The following is a 2,418-nucleotide window of genomic DNA, read 5'->3' as shown; positions in this document are numbered from 1 at the left end:
AGCTCTAATCGGTACTGGTGAGGCATCAGCTGGAGTTCTGTGTCCAGTTTCGGGTACTTCACTTTAGGAAAGATGTGGCCAAATTGGAGAGTCCAAAGGAGAGCAACAAAGACTTAGAAAACATGCCCTATGAGGAAAGGTTAAAATAACTGGGCATGTTTAGTCCTGATAAAAGAAAAGAGAGGGGGGACCTCAGAACAGTCTTCAAATATGTGAAGGGCTGTTATAAAGAAAACATGATAAATTGTTCCCCATGATTACGGAATGTACTACAAGTATTGGGCTTAATCTGCAACAAAAGAGATTTATCTTAGATATAAGGGATACTCTTCATAAGGATAGTTAAGCTCTGGAACAGGCTTCCAAGGGAGAGGGTGGAATCCCCATCATGGGAGGGTTTTAAGAACAGGTTGGACAAACACCTGTTAGGGATGGTCTAGGTTTAATTAGTCCGGCTTCAGTGCAATGGATGGGACTTGACGACCTCTCGAGGTCCCTTCCAGCCCTACATTTCTATGACTCTATAGCGTCACTCGGCCTGACTCAGTTACCTATGTGTATGGGCAGCTCAGATATGATTGAAGGGGGTAATAGCTCATTCCTAAGGGATTGGGTCTGACTACATGTCTCTGCAGCAAGGAGTGCAATGGGACTGTCAACTTGGCGTGAGGGTCTGTAGGCGATGCCACCGTTATAATCTGCGTCACCCACCTGACCCATTAATTCATGACTATTACATCTCCATGGTTTGCATGGCTGCAATGGCTCTTTGGATAAAGTATGCAAATGATTATTCGTCTTCCCTTTAAGAACAGAATATTTCCCCATTTGATTAGAGCATTTCCTCCAGAAATCAACCCATGTGATTCCCTCTGAGTCTTTGGGCCTGTTTGCAAGAGGGAAGATGAAAACTTTGCTTCTCGCTCTCCTGCTCTGTGCCATTGCTGCATGTAAGTACCTAGGAGTGAGCACTCTCCCCTCTCTACATAGCCTGCTGCTGTCATCTCTCTGACTGAGATTTCTCCGTGCTCTTTGCAGGTGTCCGTTCCCAGGTTAAACTGCTGCAGACCAGAGCAGCCCAGGTGAAGCCCTCACAGACCCTGAGACTCACCTGCTCAGTGTCCGGATTCTCTCTCACGTCTAGCGGGAATCGTGTGAGCTGGATTCGACAGCCCCCGGGGAAAAGCCTGGAGTGGTTGTGCCTTGTGGATTGGGAGGATGACAAATACTACCAGGAGTCACTTAAAAACCAATTGACCATCTGCAGGGACACCTCTAAAAGTGAGGGGTATTTGGAAATGAGAGGCATGGAAGCCGGAGACAGCGGCACCTATTACTGCACCACAAGACACACATTGAGCCTAAACAATTGGAAACTTGTGCAATTAGCCTTGCAGTGACTGTGCACATGCAGGGCCGGCTCTAGGTTTTTTGCAGCCCTAAGCAAAAGAATTTTTGGCTGCCCCTCACCCCAGCCCTGGGCTCTCCCCATCCACCACTGCCCTCCCCCACCTGCACCCCCTGCTGCCCCAGCCCTGGGCTTCCCCCCACCAGCGCTGACTCCGCCCACTCCCCCCTTGCCTCCAGCCGGTCCGGCGCTGGCAGGGTCGGGGTAAGCAGCGGGGCTCCCGGGTCGCTCCTCAGCCCAGAGTCCCTCCAGCTGGGGCTCCCGCCTCCAGAACTGGAGGGACAGGGACCCAGAACAGGGACCCAGGAGGGCAGAGCCAGGGGATTGCCCCGGCAGGGGGCTGAGGAGCTGGGGCATCATCAATGAGAGAATATAAAGGAACCTCTGGGCAGGCAACAGAATCCTAGCCCTGAACTGTACACAGAACACAACAGTAAAGAGAAGCGGGCCCAGCCTAACCCCCAATTCACACAACACGATTCGCCGGGACAAATGCTGCTCACATTTAGACAGGAATTGCCAAACCGGATCAGAGCAGGGATCCGTGCATTCGAGTATTGTCTCTGCACCTGCGGCCAGAAGCTGCTTCTTCAGGGGAAAGGTCAAGTCACCCCCAGTCGGCAACTGAAGAATAATCTGGCAAGAGCAGAAATTTCGTCCTCACTCCTATCAGTTAGTAGCTGCTGGGTGTTTACACCAGGGTGAATTTAGTGTCATTCTATTGAAGTGAATATGGTTTCTCCAGATTTACACCAGTGTAAGTCAGAGTAGATTTTTTCCCTGAAGGCTTTTAGGGGATTTTTTCTGGTACCAATGTTTGTGACATTTTGCATACATAATATAGGGAGGAGGGATAGCTCAGTGGTTTGAGCATTGGCTTGCTACACCCAAGGTTGTAAGGTCAATCCTTGAGGGGACCATTCAGGGCAAAAATCTGTCTGGGGATTGGTCCTGCTTTGAGCTAGATACCTCCTGAGGTCCCTTCCAACTCTGATATTCTATAACTGTTA

At 50.1% G+C, this 2,418-nt stretch overlaps 1 gene segment (V, D, J or C); it reads left to right on the top strand.

The window, feature by feature from the left end:
• Positions 1–1,400, top strand: part of LOC122172820 (immunoglobulin heavy variable 2-70-like) — a 4,178-nt gene extending 2,778 nt beyond the window's left edge. The window contains 1 exon segment of the V gene segment in view: positions 1,078–1,400. Within this exon segment, the coding sequence occupies positions 1,078–1,400 (323 nt within the window).
• Positions 1,401–2,418: the final 1,018 nt, after the last annotated feature.

The sequence above is a fragment of the Chrysemys picta genome, chromosome 13, assembly GCF_011386835.1.
Source record: "Chrysemys picta bellii isolate R12L10 chromosome 13, ASM1138683v2, whole genome shotgun sequence".
Classification (NCBI taxonomy): Eukaryota; Metazoa; Chordata; order Testudines; family Emydidae; genus Chrysemys; species Chrysemys picta.
Note: the sequence above shows the minus strand (reverse complement) of the source record. Positions and strands in the feature narration are given on the sequence as shown.